Below are 23,882 nucleotides of genomic sequence, written 5' to 3' on the forward strand. Positions count from 1 at the left end.
GAAGTTGGTTAATGAAAATGTGACTTGTGTCAATCCATCCGTCTGCATGTCTGCTTGTCTGTGTATTTATATGCTTGTCTGTCTGTCTGTCTGTCTGGCTGGCTGGCTGGCTGGCTGGCAGGATCTAAGGAACTGCTAGTGTGTGTGTGTGTGTGTGAGGTGAAGACAGAGCACAGATTAGCATCAGGAAGCTAGTGTCAGCACAGGGAGGCGCCACACAGCTGGGTCAACACTTTAATCAGCATGGGAGTGTGTGAGAGATTTGAATGAACGTACTGGAGCTTTTCCACCGCATAGAACTGGACCCACTCAACTCCTCTCTACTTGTCTGTTTTGGTTTTACATTAGGCAAAAGTTTTTGGGTATTTCAATTTCCGACAATTTTCAACTTGTATTATTACAGACTATGGGGCATAGCAGTGGCAGCCATTTTCTGGTTCCATCGTTCCAGATCCCATACATTTTTCCCATAGAGATTTCAAAAAATATTTATATCATTTAATCTAAGCCTAGAATCAAGCCATCCAGGATCCTGGTGAACACATTTGATTCTGTAAAAAAAAAAGTAATTATATGATATACTATATTTAATAAATACCCTTTGTTTTGTGGTTTTCAATTTTCTTTTCTTCACAGAATCAAACGTTTTATGGTCATGAATCACCAGGATCCTTCCTGGATTGCTTGATTCTAGGCTTAAAATAATTGATATAAATATTTTTGGAAATCTCTTATGGGTAAAATGAATGGGGTCTGGAACGATGCTATGCCCTCTATAAACTATAGCATATTGTGAAATGCTCAGTTTTAATTGATCCATTTGTAACTCAGAGAGTGTTTGTGATCAGTGTGTTTGTAATTAACAGGAGGAATTTACTGTGCAGTGAAAAGCCTCCCAGAAAACACTTTTGTCCTACAGTAGCTGGCTGTGTGGGTTTGTCAGTGTGAGTGTGTTTGTGGTGGGACCCTATCAGTGATGGATCCACCCTCTCCCCAGACAGACAGCCTAAATAGACCACCTCAATCTCTCTTAATTAGGTCAGAGCAGTGGAACGTACTGATTGGAGAACAAATGTATCCCTACAGGGCAGAGTGTCGCTATCAGCTCTGATTTATCTGATCTGAATACTAGACAGTGTGATCTCCTTATCTTTTCTCCAGCTGGGTGAAACCAAATGTCATTGCATTGAACTGAATTAGTGTATAACAAACCATTCCGTGGAACTTAAGTGGGCTGAAAAGAAAGCAAAAAATGTACCTTAACCCATTTTGGGCGGGAACCCCTTTTGGGGTTCCTGTTGCTATGTACAGTATATAGCAACATACATTTGTTGTAATTTTTGAATAAATATTTGACGTTTTTCAGAAAACTTAGGTCAGGATTTAGAAGACGTTTTTAGAATCCGTTTTTAGAAGGCCTCAGGTCTAAATGGGTTAACCCATTCAATCCGAGAACGCATAGCTGTGTCATTTTAGATTTTTAGCTATAACCATTATTTTATACTTGGGCTATTAGAAAATAGCAGATCTACAAGCTGGTGCCGCGCTACGAGCTTGTAGATCTGCATTTTTTTGTTGTTGAAAAATCGTGAAAATGAGTGCAAATCTTTGAATATATATATTTGTTAAAACAAACATTTTTAACTTGAATCTTTGCTTCTGGGGATAAATGCCTTCTAAATCCTAACAGTTTGTTTTGAAAAAAACGTATGTTGCTATAATGTCAGTGGTTCTCAAACCTTTTCATGTCAAGGACCACCCAAAATGATATATGATATGTATTTGTCCGCGGACCCCCCCATCTCAAAACATTTTGTTCCAGGGACCCCCAGAAGCAAAGATTTGAGTTAAAAATGTATATATGTATTCGAAGATTTGCACAGATTTGCATGATTTGCACAAAAAGCTACTGAGGGCCGAACCTGTGACCAGCTTTCTGATTATGGCCTCTCTCTACCCCTAAAAACTGGCCCTTCTGAAATAGTTGTATTTTTAAATGACAGGTTTGTTCTTTGTGTTGACCGTTGTCGATCTGTCCCCCCTTTCAGCGGACCCCCACACAGACTCGGTTCGTCTAATCGAGGAGAGCCCTACGGAAGCCCTGAAGGAACAGTTTGGTTATCGAGACTCGGGACTCAGCACGCGATTTGTCAACTATATCAAGGCAAGACCTTCCTTCCTTCCTTCCTGTCTGTCTGTCTGTCTGTCTGTCTGTCTGTCTGTCTGTCTGTCTGTCTGTCTGTCTGTCTGTCTGTCTGTCTGTCTGTCTGTCTCTCACTCTTATGTCTGCCTCTCTACACTTTCCAACTACTCTTTAAGCTTCTTTTTGTTCCTTCTTCACCAATGCATGCAAACAATGCTTAAATTAGCCCTGTTGACGTCACGCAGCACTTGTATGTTGTTAAAGATTCATGTAGAAAGTGTACAGCATAAATGATTGATCAATTTGTGGTCTTGAAGTGGAATAAGAATGGAGGTCTAGTGTTCCAATGCCATTTGGCATCCCTGCAGATTATACTATTCAGATTGTCTCTTGGTGTTTATTGTATGTGAGATAATGACAGATATCAGTCTGATCAGAACATGCACAAGGCGACCTGTTCTGTCGTCATGCCAACGTCACAACTTACACATTAGGCATTTAGCAGATGCTCTTACAAAGTACAAGTTGAGGTCATTGTAAGAATTAAGAGTGACATGGGAAACTCTCATGTGCTTTAAAGTCATTGGGATAGTAAGTAGGCATAAACATTATAACATTAATAGTTCCAGTCCTTTAATTTTGATTAGCTGAGCTGCATTTGAAGTCATTGTAAAATGCTCTATAGTCTGTAACATGGGTCGGGCGGGACCCCTAGGGGGTCCTTAGTGTGATAGGAACATCCCTATTCTTAGGGGAACATTAGCTGAAAATAGCAGATCTAGAAGCTCATAATAACGCATCGCATTGTGAGCTTGTAGATCGTCTATTTTCGGCGATCTACAAGGGAAGAAAAGAGCAGACCAAATAAGTGGTTAATATGAATCCAACATAGAAATAGAAAATACTTTGCATAAACAAACAAATGAAATAAAAAATATGAATTTACACAACACTGATGGTAGTGCTGTCAAACAGGTCTATGAAGCTATATATGAAAAAGTTTAACCTGCAACACAATTTTGTACAATATATGTGTAGTGGGGGGGGGGGGGGGTCCCTGCTTCATCTCCCTCTCAGCTTAGAGGTAAACGTTGAATAAACACATGCCTCTTATCACATTACATTAATATTACTGCAAAAAACAAATGGTTTCAAAATGTACGATTTAAAAACGGGTTTTGATTACATTCTTTGGCAAAAAATAAATAAATGAAAATAGGTCATGTACAGACCAGAGCAGTTGCTCAATATTGATTAACATCACAATTACAACAGCTAGTTTACAAGTGTGTTAATTATTCAGGAGCTTCCATGCAGTCATAGGGGACTTTCCTCAGAAATTATATTTGAATATTGGTCTTAAAAATGTGCAGATATTCGAATATATTCGAATAATATTATTGTAATTATATATATATATATATATATTTTTTTTTTGTGACAGAAACAGTACAAAAAACAATGTATCGAGTGCTCGGATCCAATAAAACATATCTTTTGTTTGTTTTTATAACTTCATACATTGTTTTTTGTATTGTCCCTGCCAAATAAACATTTAAAAAAAAAAAAAAAAAAAAAAAATTTCATATTCGAATATACATATTTTCCCAATATTCGAATATCGAATATTCGTTTGACAGCCCTATAGGGGACAGCAGCTGCCTTGTTTGTGCAGGCAATCGGGAACTACTTAATTGCAGAGCGGACTTTTACGGTGAAATTGTTATGAAATGTTTTAATTGAGATATGGGTATGATTTTCATTGTGCCATATTGGATTGCCGTTTTATAAAAGGTATAAGTCACATGGGGCCGTTGTTTACAGTGATGTTAGAACAGCTTAGTGGGTTTTAGGCTCTTCATGCCCACTGTAACAATGCCTCATAGCTGGTCTAAAAGCATTGCTTTAATAACACATCTGTGAGCCGACTGTCAAAATGTGTAAATCATGATTAACCCATTCAATCCGGGGAACGCGTCTACAAATGTCTTCTAAATCCTAACAGGTTTCTGAAAAAAACCTGTGTTTCTATATCAGTGGCGCTCAAACCTTTTTCATGTCAAGGACCCCGAGAATGATATGTATTTTGGCCGCCGACCCCCATCTCAAACTATTTAGTAGCAGGAATCTCCCAGAAGCTAAGATTTGAGTTAAAAAGGTTCGCTTGAAAAATTTTATATATTCAAAGATTTGCACAAAATGTTCAAGATTCTTCAAAAATAGCAGATCTACAAGCTCATAGCGCGGCACCGAGTGCTGCGCTATGAGCTTGAGTATAACATGAGCCAAAGTATAACATAATGGTTATGGCTAAAATAATAATGGTTATGGCTAAAATCTAAAATGACACAGTATGCGTTCCTGGATTCAATGGGTTAAAAAGCAACACAAAAACAACAGACTGCTGGTCATTGTTCAAAAGACTTTGTCCACAGTGTGGAACATTTTAGTTTGGGACTGTAATATCGGTCCAAATCACCCTCACTTGCTTAGTGAGTTGGTACATGCAGCAGCACTAGGATCGGATCAGCGTTGATTTTGACAACACATTTTAGATTTTAGTTTTAAGTCATAGTCTTTTTTGAATACAATTCATTTAGTTTTAGTCATCTTTTAATCATCTGAAATGTTTTAATTTGAATCTAGTTTTAGTCGACTAAATGTCATAACATTTTAGTCGACTAAATCTACAGTTGATTTAGTCGACTAAAATGTATTTGGGCGGTGCCTTGATGGCATCATAATGGCTGATTTTACACTTGTTTGCATGCTGAAAATAGACGATCTACAAGCTCACAACGCGTCGCGCTGCGACGCGTTGTGAGCTTGTAGATCTGCTATTTTCAAAGCACAACCGAACATAAAATGACTTGTCTTTTAGTTCTACTGGATCTCTTCTCCACTAGTCCCTCCCTAACATTTTAGTCTAGTTTTTATTTGTTGACAAAATTGTCAATATATTTAGTCTTAGTTTTAGTCATCATAGCTTAGTTTTTATTTCGTTTTCGTCAGTGAAAAAAGGTAGTCGACGAACATTTTGTATCATAGTTTTAGTCGACAAAATCAACACTGGATCAGATACCCAAAGGTTAGTTGTTTTTAAAGCGTGCGGGTGGGGTCTGTGACACAGGACAATGCGGTAGAGTAGCAGACAGTTGGAACAATCACAGGAAGCTGTTTGAGCGTCAATGACTACACGTTTTCTGTGTTGAACCATTTCCTCTGTCTGGGCTCTTTTCTGATACGGGATGCCGTCGCAACTGAATTGACCCTCTGGGATGAATAAAGGTTTATCTTTAGCCTTATCTTACATGTGTCCTCGTGTGGTCAGCTCTGCTCGTCGCATTCTAAAGGGAAAACGATGTTTAATTGGGACTTCACTGCGTGCAGTACTGTAGCTTTCTGCTCCGTGTTTGGTTCAAATCTGTTATCTGTTAGTCAAATGGGAGAACATTCTCAGAGGAGCTACTAGTATGGAAGTCAATTAAGTTTAACACTTAATTATTCTGCCTAACGTTGGCTCTACACTTTTATCTTTCCCCTTCTTTATCTGTCGTTTCCTCACATCCATCTATCTCCTCCTCCTCCCTCTCGCTCGCTCTCGCTCTCTCTGTCTCTGTTCTCTGCCTCTGTGTCTGTCTCTTTGTCTCTCTCTTATATAAGTCTGTCTGTCTGTCTGTCTGTCTCTCTCTCTCTCTCTCTCTCTCTCTCTCTCTCTCTCTCTCTCTCTCTCTCTCTCTCTCTGTCTCTCTCTCTCTCTCTCTCTCTCGCCCCCCCCCCTGTTCTTTTTGGCAAGCTACAGTCATTCTACACAGAATAGAATATGCTTGTAGCCTATCAGGCTGTCTTTGTTTGGCTTTCTTGCCTCCTTGTCTTGCTGTTTTGGTTTATTATCTTATTATTATTTTTGGCTGCTAGTCTCTTCTTTCTATCTGTGACTTTTTTTTCCCATTGTCTTTAACTGCCTGTGTCTCTTTTTGCCAGACCCAAGGGGTCGGGCTTACATGAGGCTTTGTACCTGTTTCGTCCATACATGGGCATGGTCACTTTGTCCTCCGGCCCCAGCCAAAAAAAAGTCTGTCGTCCCCTTTCGTCACGAACTATTCATGACATCATTATTATGTCACAAGTATGTAATTAAGTAAAGCTCATCAGCTCATCAGCTTCATTCTGGGTCTGGCAGAATCAGGTCTCCTGGGTCTTGTTTATTTAGCACAGTGATAGTCTCTCTCTCTCTCTCTCTCTCTCTCTCTCTTCTCCTCTCTCTCTCTCTCTTCTCTCTCTCTCTCTCTCTCTCTCTCTCTCTCTCCTCTCTCTCTCTCTTCTCCCTCCTCTCTCTCTCTCTCTCTCTCTCTTCCCCCCCCCCCCCCCGTCCTCATCCCCTGTCCCCCACTGTTCTGTCCTCTGTGTGGATGATGGCGACAGAGAGAGAGAGAGAGAGATGTATTTGGAGAAAGAGGGAGATGGGCAAACAAATGAGGTGTCAGAGAGAGGAGGGGGGAGAGATGGAAGGAGAGAGGAGAACAGTTATCACACTGCCTTCCTTGTGAAAAGTGTGTGTGTGTGTGTGTGTGCGCTTGCTTGCATTGCACACAGAGGGTGGTGGTAATGTCGTTGAACTTTGGGCCAATCGGTGATTGAGTCTGTAGGTCATGTGACCAAACCAGCTGGTGCTTACTTGTATTTGTCTGCCTTTGTTTGTGTGTGTGTGTGTGTGTGTGTGTGTGTGTGTGTGTGCGTGTGTGCGTGTGCGTGTGCGTGCTCGCAGGGGTCGGTCGGCAGCAGACTTCGATGAGCCTCTCAGGATAGAAGAAGATTCTCATTGGCCAACGGACCAAACGTGAGTTCACGTCTGTCTGTCTGTCTGTCTGTCTGTCTGTCTGTCTGTCTGTCTGTCTGTCTGTCTGTCTGTCTGTCTGTCTGTCTGTCTGTCTGTCTGTCTGTCATGAGGTTAAGTTCTGATCACCATACTTTCACTCTGCGTTGTGTGTCACAGGTCAAAGGTGACAGGGGCTACGGAGCTGCACATTGACATGATTAACCAGTTGAAGGAGGCCGTGGAGCTGCTGCAGGGACCCCAACAGGTGAGACCTTCAGTGTACCCACTACCCAGCTAGTTTCTGTATTATATCACTTCATTATATTTGATTTATTCAATTCATTAAAGGGATACATTTAAAAATGTTAACGTGAATTCCATTGTTCTGATGTGAGAAGATCAATAATATTGTGTGGCAAAAAAAAACACCCTATGTCTTCTGAGTATTTCTGTTTTGCGACGTCAACTAATCAGAAGACGTAAGGTATTCTTTTGCCACACTTTATTATTGATCTCTCACATAAAATAACAATACATCGGCCGTTGTTGGAGGTAAAATAATAGTGTGTAATATTCACGTGCGTCAGGGTGAACATGGAGGACAACGGGTCTGGAGTGCAACTCTACCCTGTGGAGATGGTCATGGTAGAAGAGTCACTCAAGTAAGTGATATAGATTGCATATTTCTAACTGAATACATGGCTGCATGTGTTTAAATGCCTGTCAGATTCTCTGACTACGCTGCGCCGCACGTCCACACCAGTGTTGATTTTGACAGCGATTTAGTGTTAGTCATAGTCTTTTGAATAAAATTCCATTTAGTTTTAGTCATATTTTAATCATCTGAAATGTTTTAGTTTTTGTCTAGTTTTAGTCGACCAAATATCATAAGATTTTAGTCGACTAAATCTACAGTTGATTTAGTCGACTAAAATGTATTTTGGCGGTGCCTTGATGGAGTCGTAATGGCTGATTTTACACTTGGTTGCATGCTGAAAATAGCCGATCTACAAGCTCACAATGCGTCACAGCGCGACACGTTGTGAGCTTGTAGATCTGCTATTTTCAGAGCGCAACACCTGAGCGCAACCAAACATAAAATTACTTGTCTTTTATTTCTACTGGATCTCTTCTCCACTATTGTCCCTCACTAACATGTTAGTCTAGTTTTTATTTGTTGACGAAATTGTCAATATATTTAGTTTTAGTCATCATACGTTTTATATTTAGTTTTTGTCAGTGAAAAAAGGTGGTCGACGAACATTTTTCGTCATAGTTTTAGTCGACGAAATCAACACTGGTCCACACCGACTCAAACACTTGCATTCTTGAGATTTTGGTCGTGGGCTCCGCTCACATCAAATTGACGGCAGATTGATACATGCCAAGGATTTCGATGAAATGACCGGACACCCAGATTCCATACGTTCATTTCATGAATGAGGGCGAGTGTGTGTGTGTGTGTGTGTGTGTGTGCGCATAAGGTACATGCATTTGCAGCTCACATGTAGACACATTAGTGAATGTGCTCACTTGTTCCTTAGAACAGTTTTTCTTCTTATCTCAGCCAGTGGTGGAAAAAGTACTCAAATATTTTAATTATGTAAAAGTATCAGTACTGCAATGTAGAAATACTCTGTTACAAGTAAAAGTCCAGAATTCAAAATGTACTTGAGTATTGGCATCAAAAATGTACTTAAAGTACCAAAAGTTAAAGTACTCATTATGACGAATGTCCAATTTCAAGTTTTCAGATGTATAAAAATCTTTTGAAAATAGCAGATCTAGAAGCTCACAAGATGCGACGCATTGTGAGCTTGTAGATCTGCTATTTTCAAATGGCCGAAATGTATATAGGGCAGAAGTGGTTAATGTATGTTTTGTAATAATAAATTTAAAAAGTAACTAGTAACTAAAGTTTTCAAAGAATTGTAGTGGAGTAAAAGTACAATATTTTCCTCTGAGATGTACACTAGTGGAGTAGAAGTAAAAGTACAGAAAATTGGAAATACTCCAGTAAAGTAAAAATACCTAAACATTTACATCTTTCCTCTCTCTCTCTCTCTCTCTCTCTCTCTCTCTCTCTCTCTCTCTCTCTCTCTCTGTACAGTGGACAGGACAGCGATGATGACGGCTCCATCACACCAAAGGTACAGTACAACTTCCGCAGTATGAGTGAACTGTCAGCATATCATCACACTACACAATGCCATCACACTAGAGCACTGGTTCTCAAAGGGGTCCTTGAGGGGGTCCCCAGCAAAATGAGGGACAGTTTTAAACACATAAGCCCTATTTTATGTTTGGGGCAATTCGAAAATAGCTGATCTGCAAACTCTGCGTCGCCTATGAGAAAGATGTTCATAATTCTTTTCAATTGGGGGTCCGCAGTCAAATACATATCAATATGGCGATCCTTGACATCAAAATGTTTGAGAACCAATGCATTAGAGCAGGGGTCTTCAACGTTTTCAGGCCAAGGACCCCCTAGCTGAGAGAGAGATGAAGCAGGGACCCCCTACTCTATATTGTATAAAATTGTGTTTCAGATTATAGTTTTTTTTTACTTAGTCTGCTCTTTTTTCCCTCTACACCTATAGCCTCTTTGCCAAAAATAGCCGATCTACAAGCTCTCAACGCCTCGCGCTGCGAGGCGTTGAGAGCTTGTAGATCTGCTTTTTTCATCTATTTTTGATCTGCTATTTTCTCAGGGGCTAACGTTCCCCTGAGAAAAGGAATTCTAGGATTCAAGTGGTTAATGTAAAAAAAAAAAATCATATCACACAAAGATTTGGCGGACCCCCTATAGTAGCTCTGAGGCCCCCCTAGGGGTCCCGGACCCCCTGTTGAAGACCCCTGCATTAGAGCCTAAAACCACACAATATGATGACAACATACTGGGTAGTAATCAACCAAGCTGAAACAACCAACGACGGCGTCCGCCTGCACTAGATTTACCCTTAACATTTGAGGGACTGACCTCATACTTGACTCACAGAGAGTGCAGCTCAAGTATGAGGTCTATTTTTAGACTGTCAGTATGAAAAAAACAAGCAGTAATAACACAGAGCACCAGCCAATAGAAGGAACATGATCTTCCTGTGGATTTATATAACGGTCATGTACACGGCAGACGTTCACAGTGAGGAAATAACAGCTGAACAGAGGTACAATGGAGCCTTTCTCACTTTAACGTTCATACATCCAATCCTATATCAGACTTGTGTCCATGAGGTTTACTGTTTATTGTATTATTATTTTTTGCTGCAGGTATTTATACTTTTACTTTTATTGACATTTTCTTCACCCACATACTGTAATACAGACCAAATAAATCACGTAGCTGCTGCTGCATGCATGCGTTTATGTGGAGTAGATTAGCATGGCTTAACCACTTCATACGGTACCAAACCTCATAATATTCTACTGGTTTTAATAATATTAGAAACATATTCCTACCAAAAAAAAAACATTTTGCTGTTATTCTTTTAATACAATGTGTCATTAGAATCAAAGGGTAATGCACTTGAATATGGAGTTAAGATAATCCTTAAGAATGTTGACCAGCTCACCTGACCAACAATACATTTTAAAAAATGACACTTGTTCATCATTGCAGCCTATAATAACAGCATTGCACTGGCCTATACACTGGTTTTCATAAACAAACAGAAACACAGCAGCGTGTGCATATTTTAGATCATTGTAATACACGTACATGTAATATGCTGTACCCTAACCAGTGTTGCCAGATTCCGTGAGAGAAACAAGTAACCAGGCCTAGGAAAACCAGCCCAAAAGAAGCGACTATGGGCCACATGAGCACTTTAACATATACATCAGCTATTTGAAAATAGCAGATCTACAAGCTCACAACGCGTCGCGATGCGACGCGTTGTGAGCTTGTAGATCGGCTATTTTCAAATAAAATCATGCGGGGAAATTATAATAAGCAGATCTGGCAACCTGACCCTAACAGTAAGTATACTTATCCCATAGATTGAAGCATGCTAGATAAGTACTGTAAGTCTTAAAGTATAGGAGTAAGTCAAAGCATAGTATGTTAAGGCCTATTAAAACACTTGGTACGTTCTATAGCAGAACATTCCAGGAGGTGGCTATGAGTTCCAGAAGAAGAGGGAGATGATTCTAGAGAAGGCCAGGTTTGAGGCCCAGCTTGCATGCCAGCAGTATGAGTGGCTTTTATCACTCAAGGTAACCATGGCAACGAGCCACCGGACTGGCTTGTACGAAGCCGTAGAGATGTGATGATGATCACTGTGTTGATTTAACTCTTTGAGAGTGTGCAAATGGAACCAAATGGACTCTTCTTAACCACTTGAACCATACACTTCATTGGATACAAACCTTGATTATTACATTTAACAGTATGGTGGAGGCGCACAGGGAGAAGGTGTGTGGCAGGATTAGATCCTGGAACAGCATTTGTAGGTACCAGAAGAAGATATTTTACTTAAGTAAAAACCCTATATACTGTATTTAGATGCGCGGGTCCCCCAGGGCTCTGTATTTGACTCCTCCTTTTTCCCCCTCTACACCGTGGATCTTCAACAGGGGGGGAAATAGCAGATCTACAAGCACAAGCTACAAGCTATTTTCACCGAATGTTAAATTGGCTATGTTTGCCTATTTTCACATATTTTCTATCATGACACGCCCAGAACAGAGATGCTAGTGTTCAAGTGGCTAAGGGTCCATCAGGTTCCAATTGTACAATCTCACAGTTAAATGAACACTGAGGATTGGACTCTGCAGTCTGCCTCTCGTTGAAAAGGATATTTAGGTCACTTCATGCCCTGAAAGATGCAAAGTACCGTATGCTCTTGACTGAGCAGTAGATGTTTGGTTTATGTGACCCATAAACGTTACAGATTGCAGCTTTACAAATGACCAACGCAATAGCTTCCAATAGGGCTTGAAGTGACCTGTGTGATCTGTGGTCAGTTATTTGACCTGGAGAAGTCATGTTCTTTGACATGTCTGTTTGTTGACTGTTGATTGTCACACTGTAATGTACATTTCATATAAGTCTTATATAGACATGATTCATTTCTCAAAGGGAGCTGATTTGTAGTGTCAGTGAGTCTTGTTTTCATGCGTGTTCTGTGTGAAGTAGGAATTATTGTAAGTAGTGAATAATCGTGTCCAAAAGTATGTTATTCAAGTACCGGTATGGTGCCGGTAGCATACAACATACAACACAAACAACGCAAAAGTGAGCAAAATCAATCATATCTTTTCACCATTGATTTATGTATTTAGGGAAGCACTTTTCTTTTTTTGGTAGATTCCTAGTTTCTGCACATTGAACCATGGGGCCTGCCATGTACAGCCAGTGTAACGCAGAGTGTACTAATGCTACATTTCAGATATTTGCAGTGTGGATTTAAACTGGCAACCCATCAAAGGCCCAGCTAACCTACTCTGTGGTCTGCTGGCGTAGCATTTTGGAACCAACATGGCTGTCACTGAACACGGGGTTCGTCTTTGAATTAGCGGTCACAGCCATCTGGGTGGGCGTTCATAAGGGTCACTGCCATGGCCAACAGATCAACATGGGTCACTTACATTACCACGACACCTACAGTATCACACACGTGGCAATACAAGAACAGATCGACCTCCCAAAGCTGACTGGCTCATAACAGACCTACAGTAAGGTGCAGTAACATCAGGCGCAGTTTTTTTTTGTCTTTTTTAACTTTGTTGTTTTTTATGTCCTTTTTGATGGGTCCGCGGACTGTGTAGCTGTAGCTCACAGAGGCTAAACACACAGTGTCGGACAGAAAGAGTCTAGTGTAGACTCTGGAAAGAGCAGAACAAGACAGCATTGTTCTCCCAAGTGTTTCTACAGCTTCAACAATGCTCTGAGGTCAAGAGAATGCATGCACGCGCACACTAACATGCCCATACTGCACGCACGCACGCACACACGCACGCACACACACACACACACACACACACACACACACACACACACACACACACACACACACACACACTTCCTTTGATCGGTATTGACATCTTGAAGGTTTCTTGAATTGCCTGGTGCATATTTTACAGGGTCACTCACAGCAGCAATGACCTCAGTGGAAGGAAAGCGAGCAACCTTGTGAAACTGGTCTTGTTGTGTGCTGCTAATAGCACTTCCCTGTGACGTGCACACACACACACACTCTGTACTACAATCTATACCAATCTAAGTCCTATTGATCTGCACGAGTCTAGACCACATGTCTGCCAACTGATCAATGCCTCTTACTATGTCACTGAGCTACCATCAAACACACACAGTCCCGTGTTGAGTTTATAACCCTATATAACCTTAACATGGGACATTTGTATTTGTGTTCATCTCTTTATAAGCCTCCATGTACTGTAAGTGCACGTACTGTATGTGTCCTTTATGGTATTGTGCACAAAAACAATGTTTTACATTTATGTATTCAATAAATAGTTGACAATATTTCTCTTGCTTTACGTCCCTTTATAGGGAGAGGACAGGTCTCCCTGCAGTCTTCCCATGTCCTTTACCGCCATGCCTCCCTTTGGACTGAAGCCCCGATCAGGTGAGATGGGGGCTGGGTGTGGCCTGGGAACCGGGGCGGGTCTGGATCAACTACCATTTAAAACCACAATTTATACCGTTATCATACAACGTGTCGGGCGCGTCAGGGTGCAGAGATCCGCTATTTTTGAAACTATGAACTTCTTTATAAAAATCACACCCAGTGTGAAGTGAGCGGTGCTATTTATGAGTTATTAATTTCATCATGCGTCTCGCTAGCCAATCACAGCGTGTCTGCGAAGTTTGAAGTTAATTTCATCATGTGTCTCGCTAGCCAATCACAGCACGTCCTGCAAAGCTTAGCCTATGGGCGTGTTTTCCACAGCATGGTGTCACAGCGAAAGACAAACTTTCACGACGGAAAGAAAAACTTTCACCACGGATGGGTCCTAAACCCTCTTATAGGAGCGGTTGCACCGCTCAAAAATGAATAAATACAGTTACAATACATCTTGACATTTTGTCTTTTTCAAGACGCCCTTTTGGGCAGGGGGGGGGGTGAAGTTTTTCGAATGTTTAAAAATATTTTGGCAGTATTTGAAAATGCTCTCTCCTGTAATGACTTGCCCAAAATAGGGACGCCAAGGTTAATGCGGTTTTAATTGGAACGTGTCTTTCAACAAACTGACAAGGTTGTCTCCGTTTAGCGTCAGTGCGATCGGTTCAGTTCTGCTTCAGAGAAGATCACTCGATCCCTGAAAAGATATTGATCAGGATGGAATGATGAATGGATTCGGACTCGATTTTAATTATCACGTGGGACAATGTGAGAACTGTGAATGATTGGATGAGAGTGTAAGTCCGTGCAAATACTCAGAAATACAAATACTATCCAAAAATAAGATGCTGAGAACACATTTAAGCCCCCAGATATTGGTAGCTACAGTGGTAGATTCACAATCTCTTTTTTTTTGTTCATTTCAAGGACTTGCCAGTTTGATATGCATTAGAACACGGACCCCCATTTGATAGGATTTAAGGCCCATCAGGATCCGTTTGTTTCCATTTGCACACTCTCAGGATTATAGGCCCATAATGGTCCATTTGGCCCAAATGTCAATCATTTAGCTGGGGACGAGTTCTGATCCATATTAACGAACATAACGATGAAGTTCAATAAAAGCTTCAGGATTGCTTTGTGTCTGCTTTGCTTATAGAAGAATTACGTTTAATTTATACATTGTTGTATGACAGTGTCGCCTGCCAAAAACAACCGATCTACGTACATGCAACGCGTTGTGAGCTTGTAGATCAGTTATTTTTGGCAAGTGACAGCCTCATGCGATGGAGTATAAAGGCTTAAGAGTGGGCTGCAATCCCCTGCTTCCCAGTATGTTGCCTAGCAACCATCCAGCCTACGTTCCCTAACTGTTCCTGGTACGTCAAGTAGCTAACTGCTAATCTAGCTAACATGATAACAGCATGTCATGAGATCTGTATTGTGAAATGCCACTAATATTTTTTTTATTTTTTTCTGCTGTTATGTTTTTTTCTCTTTTCTTTCTTTTTTCTTTACTACATCCCCCTCTTTCCTTCGCACCATCCATCCATTCATCCATCCATCCTTGTTGACACTTGTTTTTCTGCCTCTGTCCTCCTTTTAATTTTTCGTCATTTCACCCGACTTGTCGCACGGCTCCTGACATCACTTTGTTATTCTCAAATCACAACCGTTCCTAACCTTGACCTGCCTTGCCTGTTTGTTTTGCAACTTCCTGTTTCGTTCTTCCTGTGTAACTCTGTACCGACTGGTTTTCTGGAACCTTCCCTCTGGTTGTACTGGTGTCCCGTGTTTTGGGTTCTGGACGTTTTGTGGAATGGACTCACCTTTCTCCACTTGCCTCACCCTGGTTCCCACCCCCCTCCGCTCCCCTCCCCTCCCCCTCCGGTATAAACGCCACACTCACGTCCCGCGTCCTTTTTGACCACACCCTCTTCCCGCGTCTTTGAATCCCTTCCTCCTCCTGGCACTTCCTGGTTCTAGCCCCGCCCTCGCTTCCCTGCTCCCCGCCTCTTTCCTGTCTCAGTCCCCTCCTCTCACAGGCCCCGCCCTTCTATAGAGACACCCCCCGTAGCCATGACGACGGAGGCATGCACAGCAGTGGTAGGTCGACCTCTCTCCGCCCACCTGACCAACCAGTGGCCAAGAAAGAAAGAAAACGAAAATGCAATTTACGATGTAGGCATTTTAGGGAACGCTCTCATCCAGAGCGACCAACGATACAAACACGTGTGAATTGTAACCTCTGTTTTATGATAAATTGAAACATAACGCATAAGTAGCGAAAATAGAATACATTTTATATCTTGTATATCTACTCTTTTTGCTACTTTTTGTAAATTTTTGAAAGTGAAAGTGGGTGTCTGTGGGTTTTATAAATATTCAACCAATGAAAAGTATTAACAAGAGCTTGTAGCTAAATAATAACTCCGCTGGATCCATTGGAACACAGGTTGTTTTTTTCCATATCATGAAAAGTAAAAATGTTGAACATACCTGGTTTCCACCCAACAGTGGTGATAATGTTCATACTTTTTTTGTATGGAGGAAAAAAAAAGAGGCTGTACATGTGTTTCTCTTGGTGATTATTATTTATCATGGTCTGTCAGATCTCTGCTGTCACTGACTGTGTTTAGACACTCACACACACTGCCTTCTCCACCTCAGACTACTACACAGGCCAGGCTGTTTCTCATTACAGCTGCCCTGTGTGTGTGTGTGTGTGTGTGTGTGTGTGTGTGTGTGTGTGTGTGTGTGTGTGTGTGTGTGTGTGTGTGTGTGTGTGTGTGTGTGTGTGTGTGTGTGTGTGTGTGTGTGTGTGTGTGTGTGTGTGTGTGTGTGTGTGCGTGCGTGCGTGCGTGCGTGAGGCAGCATTAGGGATCAAAGCTGAGCATCACACACTTTCCTAACCTCATATTCTGTCATGATGTGTGTGTGTGTGCGCCTGCACATGCTCTGATCAGGTTGTAGAGGCAAAGAGGCACATGTTAGAACTGACTGTGTGTCTGTCATTAAAGTAGTGTGGTTGAATGATTTGAGGGTCGACCATACTAAAGTTAAAGCCCACCCAAAGCTGTGTGTGTGATAGAGAGCATACGTAAGGAAGAGGCAACCACTTCTCTTCTGCCATCGTGTGTGTGCGTACGTGCTCGTGTTTGTGTGTGTGTGTGTGTGTAATTGGTCTTCACTAATTCTCATTATACGATGGCACCATTTTTTTTTTATTAATGCAGTACAATGGCTTCTATTTCAGCATGCTAACTTTCCAGGAACAGAAAGGCTATCGTTTCTATTAGCTTGGAATGCCCATTGATGATGTCATTGGTCGGCTGGTGCCTGAACGGTCCACAGCCCTCCAATGAGACACAGAGTGAATAGACGGAAATGGTGTAATCTTATAATGAGCATTAGTGAGGACCAATTATATGGAGATAAGGTTGAAAATGGGCGAAGTGCTCCTTTTAATGTGATTCGAACTCATTTACCATCAGAACTAAGATCTTATTAACCCATTAATACCTGGAACGCATCTGTGTCACTTTTAGATTTATTTAGGCTATTCAAAAATAGCAGATATACAAGCTCATAGCGCGGCACCGAGTGCCGCGCTACGAGCTTGTAGACCTGCTATTTTTGAAAATTATTGAAACATTTTTTTAGATTTTTTTTCAAAAAACTGTTAGGATTTAGATTTTTTTTTAAGAATCGCCTCAGGTCTTAATGGGTTAAAAAAGCCTCTAAAATGTCCACAGCACACGGAACGAGGATATTAGTTTGCCGTCTCCTTCTCCGTTTTCCATAACATGGGTGCTCACCAAAACATCAGTCTGCGCTCCATAGAGTTAGACTAGATAGATGAGTTAGGGTAGATAAGATAATGATGTTAAATGGAAAGCGAGGCTTTGATATTGTCGCGCACACAGACTTTTACAAGGCAGCCTTTGTTTAAATCACCAGCCTCACTGGCCTTGTGGTTTAGAGTGTCCGCCCTGAGATGGGGGAGGTCAGCGTTTGATCCACCGGCCCGGCTGGTCCAAAGACTATAAAAATGGGTCCCGATGCCTCCCTGCTTGGCACTCGGCATCAAGGGTTGGATTTTGGTGGTAAGTCCCTGTGACATACTAGTCCAGGGTGTGTACTTTGTACATGAAGCTGCCCTCACACTACAGAAACAGGAGATAGGCTCATGCTCTGTGGGCCTCATGGCTCGGCAAGGCTTACTTACTACTTACTTTGTTTGAATGGAGGAGACGTTTTTTTGTTAAATCAATTGTTTTAATCTTTCACCTTTGGCATCAGGGTAAAACCCATACTATTCACAAATACAGTACAAGAGGTTACGTTTTTATTTGACACTATAACCCTTTAAGACCGGGAACACATCTGTGTCATTTTAAGATTTCTTTGGCTATTCAAAAATAGCAGATCTACAAATCTAAAAAAAAAACGTTTTTTTTTCAAAAATAGACAAGCTCATAGCGCGGCACCGAGTGCCGCGCTATGAGCTTGTCTATTTTTGGAAAAAAAACTTGAAAACTTGTGCCAATCTTTGAATATCCATGTATATATTTTTTTTAATTTTTAACACAAATCTTTGCTTCTGGGGGGTCCCTGGAACAACATATTTTGATGGGGATCGGCGGCCAAAAACATATAATTTTGGGGGTCCTTGACATGAAAGACTTTGAGAACCAATGATATAACGACAAACTGTTGCGATTTAGAAGACTTTTGTAAAGATTTGCACAAATTTTCACGATAAAAAAATAAAAAAAGCAGATCTACAAGCTTGTAGCGCGGCACTCTGTGCCGCGCTACAAGCTTGTATATCTGCTATTTTGAATAGCCAAAGAAATCTAAAATGTCACCGATGTGTTCCCGGTGTTAATGGATTAAAGATCGTCCAGGTGGGCATTGATTCACTGACCATTACTCCAATAATGGTCTTTTAGTAAACTCTCTCAATAACGGGTTAACTCAAAATCTCTGCAAGGTCCAACCCCGTCTCAAAACCCTAACATTTGCAATCCCATCCGCAACCCCAGTTACAGTGAGTCTTCTAACCTCAAATGTATACCTGTACAGTATATGACATCCACCCCCACCCCTCCTACTCCCGCCTCCCCCTGGCGATCAGATGGTGTATCATAGAATTTTTTTTTACGGACATGCCTAGTGTGTGTGTGTTCTATGTTTGTATGGTATGTTAACCCATTAAGACCTGTGTCATTTTTCGATTTGAGCTAAAAAGCATTATTTTACACTTTGGCTATTCAAAAATAGCAGATATACAAGCTCATAGCGCGGCACCGAGTGCCGCGCTGCGAGCTTGTAGATCTGCTATTTTTGAAAAATCGTGAAAATGTGTGCAAATTGAATATTTACATTATTTTAAAGCGAACATTTTTAACCCAAATCTTTGCTTCTGGGGGGTCCCTGGAACAAACTATTTTGAGATGTGGGTCGGCGGCCAAATACATATAATTTTGAGGGTCCTTGCCATGAAAAAGTTTGAGCACCACTGATATAGAAACATACGTTTTTAAAAAAAACTGTTGGGATTTAGAAGACATTTGTAGAATCGGCTTCAGGTCTTAAAGGGTTAAGTCATGTATAAACTATACGTATTCTGTATGTGTGTGCATACTTGCCATTCATGTATGTAGGCTACAGTATGTGTGTTTACAGTAATCAGCATGTATGTGTATACACATGGTGCGTGCGCGCGCATGTATGTGTGTGCTCCAGTCTATTTTTAGCTCATATATTTTAAGTGTTAGATAATAGTCCCTGAGGGAGTATCCACTTCCATTGGAATGGAACATAGCTGTGTGTGTGTGTGTGTGTGTGTGTGTGTGTGTGTGTGTGTGCATCTACATGTGTGTGAGCGCATGAATATGTGTTAGTTTATGTGTGACAGAGTAAGAGAGAGTGTGTGTGTGTGTGTATGTGTGCGTGTGTGTGTGTGTGTGTGTGTGTGTGTGTGTGTGTGCGTGCGTGCGTGCGTGCGCGCCCAGACAGAGGGGCGTTTCCGTCTCCCTCCCTGAAGCCAGTTGTGTTACAGATGTCCCGTAAAAGGATTTGGGGATGTTTTAGGAAGTTTATAAACAGAGAGACAATTAACAGTATATATGAATATTCATAATATGAATGTTGTTCATATTATGAAAAATAGTAACTTGTTCTAATCTAGCACAATGAGCTCTGTGCTACCGTTTCATTCTACATGCTGTATGTGAGCTACAAAGCTTTTTATTGTATTTCGGGTAGCAGGCAATAAAACTGATTCTGATTCTGATTCTGAGGTCACATGCCATAGGACAGTGTTTATTCTCAAACTTTGTCATTTAATGGACCACCATTTATCATTTGTTTTCATCCCCGGGACGTCAAACTACCCTGTAAAATGATCAGTTCAATTCTGACATTGCACACTGTCGGATTTAAAGACCCATAAGGGTCCATTTGGTTCCTACTGTAACTATCAATCATTTAGCTTGGGACCCCCTGGAACCCCTTCCAAGGACCCCCGGGGGTCACTGGATCGGCGTGCGATACAGGTGTACGACTAGGAAGTGTAGATCAGATTTTAGATTGCCATGGAGGTGGTGAAGTGGTATTTGTTGACATTCCTGCAGAGTCACCAGTGTGGAACCCAACATCTAACTTGTGTTCTGGTGCTGTGAGTCAAATTCAGCCTTAAGCAGATATACTTAGCAGATATACAAGCTCATAGCGTGGCACAGAGTGCCGCGCTACAAGCTTGTAGATCTGCTATTAAAAAAAAAAAAATCTTGACTCCCCCATCTCAAAATATTTTGTTCCAGGGACCCCCAGAAGCAAAGATTTTAGTTAAAAATGTATATATATATTTTAAAAGATTTGCCCACATTTTCACATTTCAAAAATTGCAGATCTACAAGCTCATAGCGCGGCACTCGGTGCCGCGCTATGAGCTTGTATATCTGCTATTTTTGAATAGCCAAAGAAATCTTAAAATGACTCTCAATGCCTGCCCGGATTGAATGGGTTAACATCTGCGAACGGAGGTACCCATGATGGCCACAAATAACACCACTGAACCCAAACCCCCCTCACCCCCCCCTACATGATCCACACTTTCACCATTATTTGCATTGGTGCAAGTGTCACAAAACATACTGTAATCCCCTAAAGCACCATATTTCTATTTGGTGGTGATGACTAGTTCCATTCCCTTCAACGTGGGACTAAATGTGTGTTCATCATTTTATGCTCGACATGGTGATCAGAACCAACCGTGTAAAATGGGGTCGTGCCCGGGGGGGAAGTGACATCATCAGTAACCTGATCATGAGTGTCTCTGACCTCATTAGCAGCCAATCGGCTATCGGCCTGCCGAGGTTGGCTTTGGCTCCAAATCAAGGCGCGTGTGTGTGTGTGTGTGTGTGTGTGTGTGTGTGTGTAAATCTTACTCTGTATTTCTCTGCGTGTTGAACTATATGCTAGCACCGCTGAATCCACGTGCATTTGCAGTGTGTTTGTGTGTGTAGGGCATACATGTAAAAGAGTGTCCGTCTTTTCTGCCATGTGTGTGCATGAGTGTGCGTGTGTGTTTGCCTGAGGGCAGACTACGCAGCAGTGAACAGTAACAGCACTGAGTGTGCAAGTCGGTTCAATATAAACGGCTCACCTTTTGACCCAGGAAACAATAAACCATGTTAAACAGAGCTGTATGCTGTGAAGAACTGTGGGATTCTGTGGGAAGTTTCACAATGCAGTTCCATGTGATCCTTTTTGTAGTCTTTGGTCTCTTATTGTCTTTAACCACTTCAGCCCCAGCATCCATATTCCGGGGGCAAACATTCGCCAAAAAACAGCAGATCTATTGTGAGCTTGTAGATCGGCTATTGGAGATCTGGTAAACGGAAACAAGCGGTTTAAGACTAGTGGGTTTAGATGGTTAAGCCTAACTAAACTAATTATTCATCAGGGAGCGTTACTGTGGTTCCCTGTGCTTTCAAGCTGAAGTTTATTTGTATACTGTCTGTAGCACATTTCAACAGCAAGGCAATGCAAAGTGCTTTACATTAAACATTAAGCATTAAGACGTTAAGGCATAGAGCATTAAGAGAGGAAGAATAATATGTACATGAAAATGATTAAAATAAAACCAGAATAAATCTTACAGTGCAGAATAAGTTATTTAAAAACAATCTCAGTAAAAGGCAGTAGCAAACAGAAATGTTTAGCTTTGATTTAAAAGAACAGAGTTGTAGCAGACTGGCCGTTTTCTGGGAGTTGGTTCTAGATATACTGATACTTTTACTTAAGTAAGAAATATGAGTACTTCTTCCATCACTGTCAACATCAATGACATCACTGTGCAGCAAAACCTCCTGAGGTTGAACAGCTGAATGGACAGCAAGGAGCCTTTATGTTACTCTGTTTCCTCCCAGATACTGATCTTATAGTTCTGGGAGGAGAGATTGTTGCCTTCTGCTTCTCACTGTTTGTTTTTTCAAAGTAAGAGACCCACACAGTCATCCAGGCAGATGGAGGGGGGCAGATAGGGATGAATTAAAGTCTTTCTTTTTCCCACAAAGATTTTGTTGTACCATGTGGAATGTTGTTTTGAAATCCACTTTGTCTGTCTGTCTCTGTCTGTCTGTCTCTGTCTCTCTCTCTGTATGTCTGTCTATCTGTCTGTCTCTCTCTTTTCTTTGCTGGTGCGCTATCAGAGGCTACAACAAAACACCCAGCTTTGTGAGAACAGACACACACACACACACACCTGCACAAGCGTCAGCACGCATAAAGAACAGAACCCGGTTCATTTTCAGCAAAGTCAGCTCTGTTCCGCCAGAGGTGATACAATCTATCAACTGTACCGTTGAAAGAGAAGAGGAGAGAATGGGATGAACAGAGAATGACGGAAGAGCATGCAGAGAGGACGGAAGTGTGGAAAGAGAGAGGGGGTGGGAGAAATGAAGATGGAGGAAGGAGAGAGAGAGCCTACACATATAAAAGTCTGTGAAACATAAAAAGAAATAATTCAAAAGATACTGTGTGATTTGCTGGCCTACGCTGTGTGGGCAGGTGTTTGAGAAGCCTTGGGTGCAGGTGGAAGATGGGATTCAAAAGTCTAAATTCAGTCTCTTTTGTGTATTAGACCGAACAGGCCTGCAGCAATACAAAACGATACAAAAACAATCAGCTTGCATTCTTTCAAGCTGTTGTCAGCGTTCTTAAACAGCGTTTAAAACTGAGACTCACCCCCTAATTTGACGGAACACACCCACAATTTCACAGTTCAACACATTCATGCCTGGAAGATGCTCTGTATCTCCAGTATGTATTTTTTTTTACATTTCTTTAATGTTTTGCCCCAAATGCCCCAAAACAGGGACAACATGTTGAAAGTGGTTAAATGGAAACAATTCCAACGGTTTGCGTTTACCTCAAAGTAATTGCGATCAGGCGATTATGTCATACTTGTGACGAGCCTTTTGGTAGCAGGCTAATCAAACGTGCCAATGTGGGCACTCCTACTGGAAGAAACAGGAATAGTTTCTCCTCTTTCTCTCTCGACTTTTTTCTATTCTCTCCTTCCTCTGGGAGAGACGTAGCGATGGAGCGACTTTATATGGGAATAGTTTTGGTTCTCTCTGCCTTTGGGGGGAAAAAGTGCTGCTGCTATTTCCATACTTCCTGTTCAGCAGAGCGGTGCCCCGTCAGCTGCTGTGTAAGGGCGTTTTAGAGCCAGTTTAAAGAAAGTCTTCTTTACCATTGCTGCGTTGCAAGTCCAACCTCAAGAAAGGGCCATACGTAGGGCAGTGATGGCTCATGCCAGGTTTATACTCGGGTATGCTACAGTAGTATAAATCAAGCCTCAGAGGTATGAGAAGAAGTTTGTTTGAATCCTGGACCAGTTGTGAAAGTAGGGCAGACGTACAGACAGTACTGTCACTTTCTTTGAGCAAGGCACTTACGCTGATTGCTGCAGGGCACTCTTGATATTTAATGCCCTCCCCCCTCTTCTTCTCTGTCCACAGTCCACACACATGCACATGCGCGCACACACACACACACACACACACACACACACACACACACACACACACACACACACACACACACACACACACGCATACTTGTCTGTAGGCGATGCAGGCCCTGACAGATGGATAATGAACGATGATGGAAGTAAAAGGTTCACCGTGTTCTCTTCCTCCCACGTTGCACTTCAGTTTGTCGGCTCAGGACACTTTTATGTGTGAAGACGTGTTCCTGTTTTCTGTAATGTCCTCCATCTTTTAGAGGGACGGGGGACGTGGGGGCGGTTGAGCTG

General features: G+C 41.6%; 1 protein-coding gene across 1 annotated transcript in view; it reads left to right on the forward strand.

Moving 5' to 3' along the window:
* The window catches only part of lrch1 (leucine-rich repeats and calponin homology (CH) domain containing 1), a gene marked incomplete at its 3' end in the record, with an annotated part of 120,665 nt that overhangs the window by 87,241 nt on the left and 9,542 nt on the right, over window positions 1-23,882 (forward strand). Inside the window, exons 9-15 of the mRNA XM_080456964.1 lie at window positions 2,049-2,163; window positions 6,912-6,983; window positions 7,140-7,241; window positions 7,550-7,624; window positions 9,073-9,112; window positions 13,477-13,552; window positions 15,536-15,655. Coding sequence (XP_080313090.1) covers window positions 2,049-2,163; window positions 6,912-6,983; window positions 7,140-7,241; window positions 7,550-7,624; window positions 9,073-9,112; window positions 13,477-13,552; window positions 15,536-15,655 — 600 coding nt within the window. The remainder of the gene's footprint in view (window positions 1-2,048; window positions 2,164-6,911; window positions 6,984-7,139; window positions 7,242-7,549; window positions 7,625-9,072; window positions 9,113-13,476; window positions 13,553-15,535; window positions 15,656-23,882) is intronic.

This window comes from Gymnoscopelus braueri (genome assembly GCF_963280865.1).
Source record: "Gymnoscopelus braueri genome assembly, chromosome: 18".
NCBI classification, from domain to species: Eukaryota; Metazoa; Chordata; class Actinopteri; order Myctophiformes; family Myctophidae; genus Gymnoscopelus; species Gymnoscopelus braueri.